Raw genomic sequence first — 16,298 nt, forward strand, 5'->3', positions numbered from 1 at the left:
TGCGCCCGGCTAACGGATAAGTACCTATATTTGTTCAGCTATGGTTTTCTTTACAGAGGGCTTGGATGTTTTCCTTGCATGAAGGGAATCCATGGCTATAATTATTAGGTAATTGCCAGAAGAGTTGATCCAGGGATTTATCTGACTGCCATCTGGAGTCGGGAAGGAATTTTTCCCTTTGAAGGTTAATTGGCCCAGGCCTTGTAAGGTTTTTCACCTTCCCCTGGATCAACTGGAATATGTGCAGGTTCAGGATGCTGTTTTATTATTGTTATTATTATTATTTTTTCTGGCTGAACTTGATGGACAGATGTCTTTTTTCAATCAAACAAATAATGTGCCTATGTAACTAGTTGGTCAGATTTTTATTTTGTATGTTTGTTTTTTTAGTGCACCAAAAAACACATTAGATGTGAACATCAGCTCATTGTCAGATTTAATGGGATTGGCATGCACAAAACCACAGAATCTCTCTTGTGTTCTTAGCATTTTCCAGCCTTTGTAGATTTACCAAACACACACACACACACATATATATATACATATATATATATATATATATATATATATATATATATATATATATATATACATATATATATATATATATATATATATATATATATATATATATATATATATATATATATATATATATATATATATATATATTTATTAACCTATTATTGTGAAATGACTTCTACTTATGGTTATCCTATATCAAATTCAGGTGAGATCAGAAGAATCTGAATACCAGGTAAGCATTATTTTCCTATTATTTTGCACAATAAATATTGTGATACATACTATGTAATTCCACTTAAAAAACCTTTGTTATTGTACAAACACATTATTATTATTATTTTTTTTTTTAGAGATTCTTTTATTTATATTTTTTCAAAGATAAAGAGAAAATGAACAGCAAACGGACAGTCATGACAATGTCAACAATAGGTATCATATAAAGGTTACATCTTTTTGGTAGAGCATACATTTTACATAATCTTAGCATAGGGAAACCATACAAAGTGCAGTTCATATATGTGAAGAAGAACAGGGGAAACTATTCCAAAACAGTGTTGAGTATAAGGGGAGGGACCTCTTTGCTATAAGTTAAGTAGCATACTGTTAGACCGCAGGCCAGAGCAGTCCTTCAAAATTTATCAGAGGGCCTCATTGTATTTTCTATGTCACAAAAGGGGTAGGAGGCCTATCGTGTCTTAAGGGAGGGTCTCTTTTCTAGGATATTTCGGAAAGAAAAGCTGACAGCCCTACGCCCATAGGGAACTTACAATAGGGCTTGTCCGGTAGTGTGATTGTACCTAGATAGAGAGCATAACCCCCTTTTTGCAGCATGTCTGTGTACAAGATACAGGACTGTGTGGGGAACGCATCGAACGATATTTCCTCTTTCTAGTATTATAGGTGTCCGTGACTAGAGAGAACGTGAGGAGGGGTAAGAAGAGAAAGAAGAGTGAGAAGAAAGAGAAAGTGGGAGAGAGAGTTATGGGTTGTGTCGAGAGCTCGCCCCGCGGTCGGTCCGCACTTTCCCAGAACGCCAGGGGGGATCATGCGTTTTGCAGACGAATTAAAGAGGATTTCGGTTAGACACCAGGGACCTATATTGGTCTGTTTCTTTGAACTCAAACCAGCCAAACCATGTTTTCCAGTATTTTTCATGACTTTCATGTATAGTGGCAGTGAGGTCATCCATGTAGCTTATCTGATCTACTTCTCTTAGCCATTCCTGTATTGTGGGGGGATCTGTGGATTTCCACTTCCTTGCTATCAAGGCCCTCGCTGCGTTTACTAGATGTCTCGTGAGGGTTTTTTTTATATCTGCGAATAGACCAGGTGTTGTGGTGAAGTAGGAAGAAGGCTGGAGAGTCTGGTGGGAGAAAGTCAGTCATTGTGTGTATTAGGTCCCTTATGTCAGACCAGAATTGTGAAATCTTATTACATGCCCAAAATATGTGTATCAAGGTTCCCGTCTCCAGCCCACATCTCCAACAAAGAGGGGAGGACCTTGGGAACATTTGATGTAGTTTGGATGGGGTGAGGTACCACCTTGTGAAGATTTTGTAACCGACCTCTTGAGTTTTAGATGATATAGAGCATTTGTGCGAGAAGGTAAGTATTTTACTCCACTGTTTGTTGGAGAAGGTCATTCCCAGGTCCTGTTCCCATTTTTCTTTATAGTGTGATGCTGGTGCTTCCGGGTTGTTCAGAAGTGAGTATAATAGCGAGACCATACCTCTCATCGGTCCCTCTTCTAAACAGGTTTGCTCAAGTGTCGTTAAGGGTCTGGAGAAGGCTGTTTTGGGTCCCTGGGTCATAATGAAGTGCCTAAACTGGAGCCATGACCAATGATCTAAGTTCTGGGAGTTAAGTGTCTGTCTAAGGTTTGGTAACGTGATCCAGTCTCCTTCAGAGAGGAGAGATTGTGCCCGAAGCATGGCGCCAGTGCGCCATTGAGGATAGCTATTGAGGGGAAGGCCAGGCAAGAAACTCGGATTGTCCAAAATAGGGAGTAGAGGCGAGGGCCAAGGTGAGATATCAGGGTTTTGCCTATGTTTTGTCAGCGTTTTTAGTGTCTGAGATATCAAAGAGGCTGCTGGGTCTGTTATTTTGTATGAGGGAGCAAACCAGGGGCAGTGTGCGAGCCGTCCCTCCATTATCTCGTTTTCCATAGAGACCCATCTTTTAAAGCGTGAGTGTCTATGCCAATCTATGACTCTAGTCAGGGTGGCTGCTGAGTGGTACAGACGTGGGTTAGGGATAGCCATCCCTCCCATCTCCTTAGGGGCAGTTTGAAGGGAGTATTTGAGCCTTGGTTTACGGCCATTCCAAATGAATTTTGAGAAGGTTTGCGTGACTGTTTGAAAGTATTTGGTGGGGATAAAAATCGGTAATGTTTGGAATAGATACAGTATACGGGGCATAATAGTCATTTTGATAATGTTAGCTCTGCCGAACCAGGAAAAATGTGGTTTATCCCAGCGGAGAAGGTCTTGTTTAATATTTTCTAAGGTGGGGATGAAGTTAACTGAGAAGAGGTCCTTAGGATTTGGGGTGATCTGTACTCCTAGGTATTTTAGAGCTTTATTGGGCCATTTGAATGGGAAATTCAATTGCAGTAAGGACCTCAGTTCTGCTGATAGCAGTACCCCCAGAGCCTCACTTTTATCATAGTTAATGGCCATATTGGAGAGCTGACCATACCTTTTAAATTCTGCTAGCAAATTGGGTAACGAGATGTGCGGGTTGGTGAGGTAAAAAAGCAGATCATCCGCATAGGCGGCCACTTTATGGGTGGAGCGTGGGAAACTGATACCCTTAATGTCAGGATTGTTACGTATTGTGCATAGGAAGGGTTCCAGGGACAGGGCAAAAATTAGGGGGGACAGGGGGCAGCCCTGTCTGGTCCCATTATGAATGGAGAACGGCCCGGACAACACCCCATTAGCCTTCACTTTAGAGTGTGGGCGGGAATATAATGCTAAAATTTGTTTGCATGTCCTTTCACCCAGACCAATATGGCGGAGGGTTTCTTCAATGAAGTCCCAGTCCACCCTATCAAATGCTTTCTCCGCATCTGTGGATAGTAATAAAGTGGGGGTGGACCGGGACCTCACCCAGTGAAGGGCATTCAGGGTGCGGATTGTGTTGTCCCTCGCCTCTCTTCCCGGTACAAATCCCACCTGATCAGGGTGTACCAGGCCATTTAGGAGTGGGGCTAACCGATTGGCTAACATTTTAGCATATAATTTAAGGTCAACGTTCAGCAGTGATATTGGTCTGTAGCTCTGGCATTGGGAGGGGTCTTTTCCTGCTTTTGGGATAACAGATATATGGGATTCTAGCATCTGAGTTGGAATTGCGCTTTGGGCCGAGGGGCACTCTGCGATGGAGTTAAAGACTCTTAACATGAAAGGGGCCAAGAGGGGACAGAGCTTTTTGTAATATTCGGATGTATACCCATCTGGTCCTGGGGCTTTCCCGGAGGGCATCTGAGAGAGCGCGGTGCAAAGCTCGTCATCTGTGAAAGGTTCCTCAAGTTCTTTGGATTGGGCTTCTGTTAGGGAGGGCATACCTGACTGCTGTATGTAGTCTGATATATGGACTCTGTTAATGGTAGTGGGTGGTTTGTCAGTGCGTGGGGGCAGATTGTATAAGTTAGAGTAATAGTCTCGGAATGCTCCAGAAATGTCTTCATATTTGTGTACCATCTTGGAATTTTTGTTTTTAATACCTGGGATATAATTGGAGATTTGTTGGGTCTTAAGGGCCTTTGCTAGGATAGAGCTGCATTTATTCCCATATTCATAAAAAGTGCGACGGCATCTTTCAGCCGCGTACTTGGCTTTGTGGAAAAGGAGCTTCTTAAGGATCTCCCTGTGTTTAGTGAGGGCTGTTAGTGCTTCCGGTGAGCAAGAAAGTTTGTGCTGAGTTTCTAGGGATTCTATGGCTTTAAAAGTGTCCTGGATCTCCTTCTCCCTCATCCGCTTCCTTCTGGCTCCCTCTCTGATCAGTAAACCTCGTGCATAACATTTGTTTGTTTCCCATAGGGTAGAGGGGGATATATCTTCCTTGTTGTTAATTTGGAAGAATTCTTCCATCTCACCTTTGAATTTTTGATAAAACGTTTTATCTTGGAGTAATGAGTTGTTTAATCGCCAAGATGCGCTACCCTTTCTGCACTCTCCCAGAGCAATATCAACCGAAACTGGCGCATGGTCAGAAAGTGATATGCTCCCAATTTTGGCCGTGGAGGTGACTGATAAAAGGTTTTGTGATAAGAAGATATAATCAATCCTCGAGTAAGATGAGTGAGGGAAGGAGAAAAAGGTATAGTCCCTTTGCGAAGGGTTGTGTATTCTCCAAATGTCAATTAGTTGCATTTTATGGAGGAGGGATCTAGATCTACGAAGGAGCCTTTTGGAGATCGGAAATTTCTGAGAGGAGGAATCCAATATGGGATCCAGTGCGAGATTAAGGTCACCTCCTATAGCTATGCTTCCCTCAGCAAATGAACTGAGTTTGGATAAGAAAGCCTGTAGAAAAGTGACCTGCTGAGTATTGGGGGCATAGAAGGATCCAATTGTGATTTTTTGATTATACACTGTACCCTTAATCAGATTGAAACGACCCAGTGGATCACTATATTCTGCCTGGAGACTAAAAGGGGTATCTCTGGAGATCAGGATGGCCGTGCCCTTAGTTTTGTTATCTTGGGGGAGACTGTAATATGCCTGTTTATAGTATTTATTGGTCAGCTTGGGAGTTTTGGGTCCTTTAAAATGAGTTTCTTGTAGGCAAATGAAATTTGCTCTATCCTTATGACATACATTTAAAATAGAGGATCTTTTTTCCGGGACATTCAAACCCCTGGCGTTCAAGGACAGCAGCCTAAGTGCCTGCTGGAATGCGCACCAACACCGGGCAAACCCCCCGACACATCACACAAGAGGGAATTAGTAGAGTAATATCAGCAATAGTAACTGAGAAGAGAAGAGCTAGAGTAGAAGATAGGTCAAGAGAGATAGATAACATAAAGTGTGTAACAAACCACACAAACAACATAGGTAATGTACAGTCTGTACCAAGATTTACCCGTGGGTCACGTGATGTGCCCAGTATGTGGGTGTATTATCCCTTCAAGTGAGAGACTCTAAGTCTCCAGAGAACGTGGCGTTTAGCCACGGGGTAAGGAAGACCAGACCTAAGAGAGGTATGTGTCCCGGTGCTCCCGGGGTCCCGCATGCTTAGTGTCGAAACGGGGAACAGCGCATTGGCTGATGTGAACCTGAGAGGGGTATTCTAGGTGTTTCTACAAACAACAAAAAAGGATATAGAACATACGCAGCACCTTAACATCGTGTACTATTCTTCCCCCATTGCCGGCCTACTCACCCCAAATCGACCCGTCCCCCCTCCCATATACTCTCCCCACATCAGAACATCAGTTTAGATCTGCCGTGTACACAATGAGTTTTGCATTGCTACCGAGATATTTCACATTGGTCAATAATACAGCAGTATGCGCAATTACCTGGCCCTTTGTTGCAGTACGGTCCCCTGAATTTGCACATCGAGCCCCAGGATCAGATGGCCACGGTTGTTTCAATCCCTCCCCCTCCCCCGCTAGGTACCGTGTATCCCATCCCCCAGGCCGGCCGCCACAGCCCAGGGGCAACACGGGTTCGTGCGCCCCGGGATATGACAGGCCGGGAGGGAGACGGGAAAGTCCATCATTGCATCCAGGGAGGGGAAGGAAGGAGGGCAGGTATGGTGCCCCGCGACCCCGTTCCATCTCCCCACCGGCGGCAACCAAAGCGTCCAGCGTGAAATGTCAAGGCGAATAGATAGGCTGAGCCACAACAAAATGCGCCATACACTTACAAATAATCAAATGCACCCCGCAGGCGCCCGGAGACGCAGGGCCATCCCCCCCCCCGCAGCCGACCACAGAAGAGGGCATCGGCATGAGAGGTTTAAATGGCTCCCGAGGGGTGCCCCCGCGTCCCCCAGCGCCCCCAGGGCGCCCCCCAGCTCAAGATCACAGCAAGACGCGCTCAAGAGCTCGTTCCCACAGACACAATCCTGTGTGGGGAGGGTCAAGCTCCCCGCCATCCAGCTGCACATGAATGACGATAACAACATGCTCAGCGATAAGATGGCGGAAAGCCCCCCCACCCCTCCTCCATTGTTCGCTATGGTGTGTGCGTTTCCTGCGCAATACTTTCTACAAAATAAAAAGCATGGAGATGCTAATGATTGGCTTTGAATGTGGAACAGGGGGATCCGTGCAGTGGGGTTGTTGGGCAGTTCGTGATGGCGGGAGTTCGTTTGGGGTATATCCACAAATTGGGTCCTAGGAGTATGAATCCCTTTAATGTTCACGTGGGGAGCTTCGGCATGCCCGTCACAGCACACAAAGGGGGGCATATGAGAGTAGTGTATGAAAACAGGCCCGTCTTGTAATGCGGATGATGGGCTAAGGTTCAATGTGAGCAATAGGGGATGCGGAGCGGTAAAGTCCGTGGCGGTCCAATGCCGGCAGGAGAGTAAGGGTGGGATTTAGGGCATAGTTTCTGGTGCAAGGCCTTGGGGGGAGCCGGTCAGGGCGAGCCGGCCAGCAGTTTACAGGGGCAACAAAGCATGGTGCTACTCACATGTCCTCAGCGGCGAGGGCCGCGTTTTTTGGGCGGCCGCGTGGTGTCCATGGTGTCGGGGTCCCACTCCGGTAGGTCCACTTTAGCCATTGAGAAGGCCTGGAACAGATCTGGCAGCTCCGAGGGGTGGCGGAGGATAAAGGATTTGGACCCGTGTTGCATCACAAGTTGGAAGGGGAATCCCCAGTGGTAGGTGGCGCCCATATTCTGTAAAGCTTGTATCAGGGGCTTCAGGGCTCGCCGCTGGATCTGGGTGGATGGAGCCAGATCCTGGAATAAAGTGATCGTGGCCCCCTGCCAGGTAACGATATCCGCGTTGCGGGCGGCTTTCATAATGGCCTCCTTTTCCGTGAAGTTGTGGAGCCTGCAGATGATATCCCTAGGTGGTTCCTGGTCTGTAGGGGCAGCTCTCAGGGCCCTGTGCGCTCTATCGAACTTAAGGCGTTGTTCCGCCGGCCGGTTCAGCAGGCCGTTGAAGATGGCGCGGAGGGTAGTAGTAATATCATCAGCCGAAACCGACTCGGGGACACCACGTGCTCTTATATTATTGCGGCGGTTCCTATTCTGCATGTCCTCCATTTGTGTTCGTAGCGTGCGGTTGCATGTGAGCTGCCTATCTTTCGCTTCTTTTAGCTGCGCCACTTCTGCGCGTAGGGTCGCAAGGCCGCTCTCCACCGTGGTAACCCTGTCTGATAGGCCAGAGATGTCGGCGTGGATGGAGGCTATCTCCGCTTTTGTGGAGGTGACTATTCGCTCCGTCTGCTCGTCCAAATCTTGTTTAGTTGGGAGGCCTCGTAGGTATTTCCAGATGTCCTCTAGGCTGCACAGGGCTGCCGGGCCTGATTTGAAGGATGTAGAGGCGTGGGAGGAAGAAGATGCGGCGTCCGCCATATTGGTAGATTCCGTGGTCGGGCCCAGTGCCTGAAAATATCTGGTCACAGGTCTTTGAGTTGGGGTTGGAGGGCACCTGTCGGAGGCTGGAGCTTTTCTATCACCCTTCATACCCCTCTAGCTGTCTCCAGGTTCGAATTTTAGCGTGATAATTGCTGTTAAATGCATGTGGGGCCGGGAGCTCAGCACACTCACGTCCTTACTCCTCCATGGTTGGCTCCGCCCCCCATTATTATTATTATTTATGTCAAAATCGATTCTCTTTACCAATTTATCCAGAAAGGGATGGACATCTGGACATCTTATAAAAATAGCTAGGCTTCAGTACGTTTACGTTGTTTCTGCCACCAGTTGTGACAAAGTGATGTAAATGTAAGTCTGCAGATTTTGATGAGCACAGTGTGTATAATAGCATGCCCCCATACTCATCACTACAGCAACAAGGGATCAGGGTCTAATATCCCGCTGCCCGATCTCTGATCCCCTCTCTTAGCTCCACCCCTACGGCAGAGTTTGAAAGCAACTGGAAGCATGGATGCAGTAAGTATATCTCACCCTATCCTGGTCCCTCCAGCAATTGACTCTCTAGAGATGGCCCAAACTGTTTGGCGGCGGACAGTTCCCGGCGAGCTTCGGCTGTTTGCGTTTGCTTCGACAGGTGAACATATGGTCCAATGGAGAGCTGGATGGTGTCACTTGCTGGTTCCCTGCTGGCCTTGTGGTTTCCATCAGATGTGGAGAGGAGAGGCCAGAGCCACTGCAGAAGCAGGGACACGTGGCTGGGAATCAGGCCAAGTGCACTCTTCAATTCCTGTTTCTGCCTGGCACGCCCCCCTACACACTACTGCATCACCCCGCGTCATGGGAGGGATAGCCCTGCCCTCATCACAGAGTCAGCAGACACATGGCAGCCAATAAGGTATCCCTCCCGCCTCAACCCCCCTCTTAAAAACTGACAGCACAGCAGCCATTTTGCAGTCTCTGTTTGGCTACTGTGCTAGGAAGATTAGGGAGAGCTGTGCTGCTGAGAGGAATAGTGTTAGTCAGCTTGCTGTGTTCTGTATTTGCAGTACAGTTTCTTTCTGCTACAATACCAATTAACCATCTACATTACCCAAATAGTCCTTGTAAAGGCTGTGGTTATTACTTGTGATATTGTCCACACAGCTGCTGGAGATAGGTGCAGTCAGTGCTGCTAGTGCTAAAAGCAGCACTTGCTATTGTTATATTGCTGTTCTGTGCATCCAGTGCACACATTAGCAGTTGGAGGCAGGTCTGCTGGTCCTAGTAGTGCATCGACTAGATAACCCAATAATCCTTCACCACCACTACTGTCATTTAGTATCCACTACTGCTCCCTGTATAAGGTCTCACTGGCTGGGCCTATATTTTGAAGTAATTGTTCAGTGTAAACATATGTGTCACCTGACATCTGTGAAGTGACATACAGTTTCAGAAAAAAAAAAAAAACCTGAGTGTTTCAGGATCAAGGTGATCAATAAAGCTTACTAGGCCAACACTGGGCCCACACTGCATAATCAGTGTTTTTTGTTCACTTAACTGTCATTCAACTACCTCAGCCCAGCTGGAAAACTGCGATCGTCTGCATTTCCGTGAACGACGACCACTACAAATCACTACACAAAGATTGCTGTCAAGAGGACTAACATTTATGTCCTGTAGGTGTCAACTGGTAAAAACAATGATTGGCTAACCTGAGGTTAACACTAAAGCTCTTTGTGTTTGCTTGCGGTGCAGTAAACACGAAGCTTTGTCTGTTAGTGTGAAGCAGACAAAAAAATCTTATACTACCTTATTGAAGTGTACGCATGCCAGGCATTTTAAAGGGAACCTGTACTGAGTAAAATTATTTAAAATAAACACATAAGGTAACTTCAAATGAACATTACATAGTTACCTTGCCATCAGTTCATCTCAGAAGCTTACCATTTTCTTCTGGCAATGATCCCTTCCAGTTCTGACAACATTTTGTCAGAACTGAAATATATCAGTTGCTGTCAGTTATATATCAGTTTCTGTCAGTTATAGCTGAGAGGACAACTGATGTGCCAGGTAATGTCCATGTTTCCCTATGGCTCAAGTGGGCGATGTTATAGTTTAACTGTTAAATGGCCATTTTCAAAATGGAGGACAGAGAATTCCCTTGATCACAGTGGACAAACAGGACGTGGGAGAGAATGAGAGTGAGGAGTAGACTACACGGGAGGCAAGTTTGACTTGTGTATGTTTATTTTGACTTTTAATTTTCAGTTCAGGTTTTCTTTAAAGCACTTAATTCCACCAATGTTGGAATGTACTGGGATTTCTGCCCTTTAGAGATTAAAACATGACTCTGCATCAACTACGAAATTCTTGGTGGGACTTTTGCCATTAATCTCCCTCCGGCATGCCACAGTCCAGGTGTTACGCCCCTTGAAACAGCTTTTCCATCACTTTTGTGGCCAGAAAGAGTACCTATAGGTTTTAGAATGTGCTTGCTCTTTAAAGTCTATGGTGGTTCACTGGTTTGTGAATGTTTGTGGCAAATTCACATTCGTGAACTAAAAATTTGATGGTCATGACATTACTGCAGCTCTCCCTCTCACGTGTACAGATACTTGGTTCAGCTAAATTTATGATAGAAAAGGGCCAGGAAGCTTTTACATAACAGACCAACAATATTGATTCCTTTATGATGGGAAATAGAAATTGTACTGAAAAAGTCAGCTATCAATGCAACTTTTAAATACAAATTAGTACTATTGACCTATCACGAAAAGGAAACATTCTCACACTCAATAGTATGAATAGGAAACATTGAATTATTATATAGATAGTGATAACAGTTGATTATGCCAAGCAAGCTGATCAATTTTATTCTTGCAGGAATTAACATATACATGTAAAGATGTCTACAACGTGCTGTAGGATGCTGCTGAGGACCATTATGGTAATGTGACATCCAATGTATATTTACTTAATCACCTGCCTAGTTATTGTATTTTTGTACCTGCAGACACACAGCTAACCTGGTGTCTTAAATCCCGCCTATAAATTTTACAGAGCCGTACTAATCCAACAGACATACAGCCCTTTCAGAGATCTTGCTCCTCATCAATCCATGGCATGGGTTGATACGGCTCTGTGTGAAAGGTTGTATGCATGATGGGTTGGATCCCGGGAGTGTACTCAACGCTGCCCGTTGGTTCACAGATCAGTGAATAGGAACACAGTTCCCATTCACCGATCTAAGTGCCTGTGTTCCAGTGGCGTAGCTAGAGTTTATGGGGCCCCATAGCAGGTACTCTTAAGCAGTGCCACCTGCCCCTACCCTACGGATATGAGTTAATTGGGCAATTAACATTCTCATGCAATTTACACTGCACATAGTTCATGGGCACTGAGACAAAGTCAGAGGGTGGTGAAACACAAGGAAGTTAATGGTGAATACATTAAAGCAGCATATAACCCTGCATTTCAACTTTGCTCTAAAACATTATTTACAGCATATTATATGCAACCAGCATTTTTTTATTAACTAGACCAGCATTGGAAGGGTTACACACAGAGCTTTAAAGTTCCATGGAGAGAAATGCTGCCGCAGCCGAAGTTTAGATAGATACATTTAAGTAAACACAATGCAACAAGTGAGGAATGTGGAGCATCAGCACAGTCAGAGTGTGTGTCACATTTCTCATTTGTTACATTGTGTTTACTTAAATGTATCTATCTAAACTTCGGCTGCGGCAGCATTTCTCTCCACGGAACTTTAAAGCTCTGTGTGTAACCCTTCCAATGCTGGTCTAGTAAAAAAAAAATGCTGGTTGCATATAATATGCTGTAAATAATGTTTTAGAGCAAAGTTGAAATGCTGGGTTATATTCCTTTGGCCTCCTTTGCACCTACTTGGCCTCCTTTGCACCAGGGCTCCATAGCAGCTGCTATGGCTATTGCTACGCCCCTGTTGTGATCAATGACCACCCGACAGGCGACATCCATCAAAGGATTTGTACACATCTAAAAAACAAATCTTAAAATCGAATATTAAACTCTCTGAAGTAACTAGGGATTAGGCTTTAATGATAGCAGGTTTTCCCTGTAATGATTTCTTATCATTTTTTTTGTTTGTTTTGTTTTTAGATTTTCTCCTGTGACATCTCTGTCTCAACTTGCTGTTTTTAAAGAGAAGAGCTGGTGCTCTGTATCCAGCTTGAGAAAACTTTACTTTCTTTTGAAAACGGCGGGCCTGTGTTTTTGTAGGGATTCCAAGAAGGGGTGGTGACAGGGAGAGACTTCTGTCACAGAAGGAATCAATTTGGATCTCTAGAACCAATGCAATGGGACCATTGGGCTTTAATGACCATAATGATTTAAGTGTTTTCTTGGAGAAATTATGTAATATTGCTGAGCTTCTTCCCTCATTGCCCTCTGTGTTGGGGTTCTTTCTTTCTATGTCAATCTCTCTCTGCACATTTGGGTGGATCTCACAATTGGTCACTTTCATACCCTTTTCCATTATCCTCTTTTGTATAAATATTATGATGTATAACAGGTCCAGCACTAGGCTCCTCTGCATGGCTTGTTTGTTTCTAATATGCCTGTGTGTCCCCCTGAGCGGCGCCATAGTTTACAGACTAACCAGCATGGAGCGCATTATTCCCTGGCAGTTGCTTCTGGGTGGTGGCCTCTGAGCCGGGAATACACATGACACTAGTCTGATTACCATGACAGTGACGCTCAAATGAGTGTCGCTGTGCATGGTGCGCGCTCTACCATTGGTCCGCTCCCTCTTGGAGGTGCTCATTGGTTGATGTACGCGGAGGGAGTGACGTAGTTGGCTGCAGTTGGCTATGGGCCACACCGTAGGAGTGTTTCCCAAAAGGGATTTATATGCAAGTTATTCGCAGTGTAGTTTGAGCCTTATCCCCACCATGGTCCGTGTAGAAGAAATTCTGTGAAACAATTGTTGACTGGGGGCTCTCTGTGGGTGATGCCACCTGGAAGGGTGATGTATGGGCTATCATTGTGATTTTGAACGCTGATTGCTGTACTGGTACACACACCAATAAATGGTTACACTCAAGTTGCTGGTGCCCATGTGTATTTGTTTATGGAGGTTGAGAAAACTTTACATTTGGATAATATTTTAGCCATAGAACTCTCACCCTTGATAATCCTTAAACCCCAAGTTCACCCTCCTGGATTTTTTTATCGTTCCCTAAGGGGAATAGGTCAAAATGCCATTACTCACCCCCCCCCCCCCCACACACACACACACCTGATGCCCCTTCCAACCCTAAGGGCTCTAACCACATCATACCGGTGACAGGGCTAGTTTAAGAAGCATGGGGGCACCAGAGCAAAAGTAGCCTAGGAGCCCCTTAGCCCCTCCTTCCACAAGGACAATCATCCCCTGGGAGCGCTAAGCTAGCTGTCCTTACCCTCTAGGTGGCCTCTCCCGCCTGCTCCCAGGTGCTCCTGCATAATGTGTGGCTGCATTGTAATAACTCTCCTGTCCCAGTGTGTGTCAAGACAAGACACAGAACATTAATATTGTGCCTTTTTCCTGGTGGACTCAAAGCACCAAACCAATCATGGGTGACACTTACTGAAGGTAAGGCCCTGACGCAATCAACCACTGATCTGAGTTTTAACACCTTATCAGTAAATAAAATACCTTTGTATCTTGCAGATAAGATGAGGAAACATCCTCTGGGAGAATTAATCAAGGCCAAAATGTTCTTCAAACTTTCCCTTCACGCATACCCCAGCATACCCCAAGTATAGAAAAGAAATCATCAGATCTAGAACTACCTGAGATGGATAAGGGCAAATAGGCAAAGCCCAATGATCAGTTTATTTACTCACTGCTAGTGATGAGCATGCATTGTGCATAATCATAATTAAAATGAATGCAAAATTTCAGAAAAAAACATAATTTAATATCCCCCCAAAAAAAATCATAATTAATTTCATTTGTAACTGCAATCAGAAACCATAATTTTGCTATTATGTGTATTATGCATAATTTTGTGCCAACTTTAGCAGTCAAAAGCAAAGCACCATCCATGCTATCATCACCAAAATTACTACAATGGGCAAAATACAATTTTACAGAGTTTAAACAACATTTTTTCCTGTGAATTTGTAAAATCAATTTTCTTAAAAACTACAAGGTCCTTTTGAAAGATTTTTTTTTTACTGTGTTTCACCCTTCTTTTAAAATATGTAGCAATTTTGGTGTCAATAGCATGTAAGTCAGCAAAGAATTACGCAAAATTATAAATGGATTAAGCAAAATGGATTGAATTTCCAAATAAATTGTACTTTTGAGTAATCATAATTAGCTGATGACTACTCACTTTTGTGAAAATAAATGCAAAAAGAATATCGGCATTTTCACTCATCACTTAATATTATAACAACGGATGCAAGTCTAATACTGTATATTGCATTCATTATGAAAAATGATGTGAACCAACAGCTGTGCACCTATTTGTAAATGACCTGTGCAGGGGCGTACCTACAAATCCCCAGGCCCCCCTGCAAAAAAAAACAAATCCGCCCCCCTCAGGCCTGCTCAGGGACTTTTGGGGGGCAGGAGGAGTCTGGCCTTAAATACCAACAGGCAATTCGCAAAACCACTCCCCAGGTGATGTCAGCTGATGACATCACATCAGATGTGCCTCTTCAGCCTGTAAAGGCCGCTCTGACTCGTGCGCATGCATCTGGCCGAACTATGCATGTGTGCGCCCTGACTCACTGCCGAAGAGATGCCGGGGATACCGTCCAAGGATGACAGCACGCAAGACCTGCCAGAGGACTCCAGCGCAGAAGTCCCGGCGCTCGCCCGGACCACGCCGGAGATGCCCTAGGACCTGCCGCTGGAAGGTAAAGATGTTACACATTGGATTTGACATAAATTGTTTACATAACCTGGAGTAAAATGCCTTGAGTAGCACAAAATCACTCTTTTCCCAATGCTTCACCGACTGCTAATGGCAAATGTTTTTAGCTTACCTCCTCTACCAAAGAAATGTAACAGACAGAGGCTCTAGTGGGCCTATTCAGTTAAGGTTATTCTGTTTTCTTTTCTTGACCCTTTATTCTGATTAGAATTGGGCAAGTCCACTCCTGAAGTTGTAACTTAAATTGGTTTAGGATTGTAGATGGATAACCAATTCCTGTAATTAATGTTATTCACACGAGTTATGATTTCCACTACTGTGTTGCTTATAACTTACTGTTTACTACTCAACAGTTATTTCACATATTTATTTCTCGGTTTATATGATATATAACTTAAATAAAAAGATGTTAACACAAAATGATAAAACAAGCAAAGGTTGGTTGATCACCCTATTGGATTTTCTACTAGCCACTCATCACTGTTTTCTAATAAAAGACAAGAGCAGGAATCCTGGAGCCATGTTCTGGTAAAGGGATTGCTGTATAATTTAGTTAGACCTCCTTCTTCCATTTAACAGAAATGAATTGCATTTCTACCAGCATTAGCGAAAACAGTGGGGTAAGTCAATAAACTTTGTCACCTTGTTTACCCTAGCTAATCTGCAGTTTGTTGCTATCTAAAGGTTCACCTCTGGTGTATAAATAGGGCTTTTTGTCTTTAACATGGTGGCTGGATAGGGGTGACTGCTTCTGATGGTAGCTTTCCATAAAAAAATTAAAAAAATAGCATCTATTACTAAGCAGTCTTAGGACACCTTAAATGGAACCTGAATTAAGTAAAAGTATTTTAAATTAACACACGATGAACCTGCAAATGAATATTACTTACCTCACCATCAGTTCCTATCAGAAGCTTGATTTTATTTCTAACAACAGTCCTGACAAGATTTTGTCAGAGCTGAAATATATCAATTACTGTGAGTTATATATAATTTGCTGTCAGTTATAACTGAAAGTGCAACTGATGAGCAAGGTAATGTGCATGTTTTCCTATGGCTCAAGTAAGTGGGCGACATTACAGTTTGACAGTATACTTACCCAGAAGCTGGATAACAGAGTAATCACCATTTTTAAAATGGAGGACGGAGAATTTAGAGATTTAGGAGTAGACCACATGGGAGGTAAGTCTGTATGTTTATTTTGACTTTTCATTTTCAGTTCAGGTTTGCTTTAAGTGAATTTTAATAAAATTACCTTTGCTAAACAAAAAAAAAAGTTGTTCAGCTTTGGGGCCATAAATACATGGGAGTTGGCAGTGTGTCT

The 16,298-nt window shown here is 44.1% G+C and overlaps 1 protein-coding gene across 1 annotated transcript in view; it reads left to right on the forward strand.

Annotated features, from left to right (window-relative positions):
- LOC137522906 (carcinoembryonic antigen-related cell adhesion molecule 7-like) overlaps window positions 1-13,149 on the forward strand; it is a 178,770-nt gene extending 165,621 nt beyond the window's left edge. Inside the window, exons 9-11 of the mRNA XM_068243049.1 lie at window positions 731-757; window positions 10,953-11,016; window positions 12,207-13,149. Of these exons, the coding sequence (XP_068099150.1) occupies window positions 731-757; window positions 10,953-10,994 (69 nt within the window). The 3' untranslated portion in view covers window positions 10,995-11,016; window positions 12,207-13,149. The remainder of the gene's footprint in view (window positions 1-730; window positions 758-10,952; window positions 11,017-12,206) is intronic.
- The last annotated feature ends 3,149 nt before the right edge of the window (window positions 13,150-16,298 follow it).

This window comes from Hyperolius riggenbachi, chromosome 6 (genome assembly GCF_040937935.1).
Source record: "Hyperolius riggenbachi isolate aHypRig1 chromosome 6, aHypRig1.pri, whole genome shotgun sequence".
Classification (NCBI taxonomy): Eukaryota; Metazoa; Chordata; class Amphibia; order Anura; family Hyperoliidae; genus Hyperolius; species Hyperolius riggenbachi.